We start from the raw sequence: 1,957 nt of genomic DNA, 5'->3' as shown, positions 1-1,957 counted from the left end.
GCTTTCCTTTAAGAACTAGCTGCAAATAGACACAAAAGGCTTTTTCTTTATTGGGATCCAGCAAAAGTAAAACAGGATGGAGTTGAATGAAAATCAAAATAAACTCCTAAACTGTGTTTCAAGTCCAGGCTGCCTCCAGGGAGGTGCACTTTCCACAAGGGATAGCCTTAGGAGAAATGTTTTAGACAGATTGATGGGAAAGGATAGAGGAAAAAAAACAGTTAAGGCATTGTCTAAAGAGACAATTAGCCTCCTGAAAGATGAGGCAAGCTTTACACTCCCTGAAGCTCAGAGCAGCACCTAGAGAGAGCAGAGGTGTCTGAATGAATAAAGAGAAAAGAGAGAAGGAAAAGTGGGAAACAAGGCAAAGTGCCTATGTCCAGACAGTCTGCTGCAAAGACGACTTTAGAAATGATAAGTTTAGTCAGGACGTGGGGAAATATGTGAAAGCTTACTGAGATTAAATCCATACCATAACAGACAAAGCGTTTGTACACCAGCTTGAGGGGTAGATGAAAATTTCTTCTCCTGAGATTCACAACCTTCCTGACAATTTCCATTGTTTCATCATGGGAAAACATGGACATTTTTGTTAAAATGAGTCAGTCTCCAAATCCAATCCCCATTCACTAATCAATTTGGCAGACAGGGTTTGTGCCTCTGGAGAAGTGGGATGAATTCAAGAATTTGTGTACAAATGACTAACACAGGCAGAATTCCCAAAGCACAAGTGTTGCCCAGGTAAATTGGAAATCGCTTGTGAGGAGAGATGGGCAGCTTATTGCTGCTGAAGTAGTAGCAGTTGAACCAAATTCTTCAGTGCATCCTTGAGCTCCTTGTTCCTCATGCTGTAGATGAGGGGGTTCACTGTTGGAGGCACCACCGAGTACAGAACAGACACCACCAGATTCAGAAGTGGGGAGGAGAGGGAGGGTGGCTTCAGGTAGGCAATCATGACAGAGCTCATAAACGTGGAGACCACAGCCAGGTGAGGGAGGCACATGGAGAAGGCTTTGTGCCGGTCCTGCTCAGAGGGGATCCTCAGCACAGCGGTGAAGATCTGCACATAGGACAGCACAATGAAAACAAAACAACCAAAGATTATAAAGGCACTAACCACCACAAGACCAAGTTCCCTGAGGTAGGTGTCTGAGCAGGAGAGCTTGAGGATCTGGGGAATTTCACAGAAGAACTGCTCCACAACATTGCCTTGGCAGAGAGGTATGGAAAATGTGTTAGCAGTGTGCAGGAGAGCATAGAGAAAACCAGTGCTCCAGGCAGCTGCTGCCATTTTGACACAAGCTCTGCTGCTCATGATGGTCCCATAGTGCAGGGGTTTGCAGATGGCCACGTAGCGGTCATAGGCCATGACAGTGAGAACAGAATACTCAGCTGAAAAGAGAAAGTAAAAATGAAAAACCTGTGCAGCACATCCCCAGTAGGAAATGGCCCTGGTGTTGCTCAGGGAATTGGCCATGGATTTGGGGACAGTGACAGAGATGGTGCCAAGGTCGAGGAGGGAGAGGTTGAGGAGGAAGAAGTACATGGGGGTGTGGAGGTGGTGGTCGCAGGCTATGGCTGTGATGATGAGGCCATTGCCCAGGAGGGCAGCCAGGTAGATGCTCAGGAAGAGCCAGAAGTGCAAGAGCCGCAGCTGCCGCGTATCTGCAAATGCCTGGAGGAGGAACTCGTTGAAGGAGCTGCTGTTGGACATTTGCTGATGCTGGGCATGGGGGCCTGTCCAAGGAGGAAAAGACAGGGACAAATTAGAGCAGTCCTCTGGGAGACAAACCCTTTGCCTTTCTCATTGAACCTCCCACTTTTCCTCTCTCCTTTACCTTCGCTCAGCTCCCCGGCTCGAGCTCCGCTTTGTGCTGGCTGAGTGTGCCATGCAGAGCAGGGGACTCTGCTAACGATTTCCAGAGGAGTCAGTGCTGCTCTGCTGGGGGGTGTAAAT

The 1,957-nt window shown here is 48.2% G+C and overlaps 1 protein-coding gene across 1 annotated transcript; it reads right to left on the bottom strand.

Moving 5' to 3' along the window:
* Positions 1-820: 820 nt before the first annotated feature.
* Positions 821-1,714, bottom strand: LOC136994152 (olfactory receptor 14A16-like; the record flags this gene model as incomplete). Its single annotated transcript, XM_067310397.1, has 1 exon — positions 821-1,714. A coding segment is annotated over exon 1 (894 nt), but the record flags the coding sequence as incomplete, so codon positions are not given.
* Between the last annotated feature and the right edge of the window lie 243 nt (positions 1,715-1,957).

Source organism: Apteryx mantelli, chromosome 24, assembly GCF_036417845.1.
Source record: "Apteryx mantelli isolate bAptMan1 chromosome 24, bAptMan1.hap1, whole genome shotgun sequence".
Taxonomy (NCBI): Eukaryota; Metazoa; Chordata; class Aves; order Apterygiformes; family Apterygidae; genus Apteryx; species Apteryx mantelli.
Note: the sequence above shows the minus strand (reverse complement) of the source record. Positions and strands in the feature narration are given on the sequence as shown.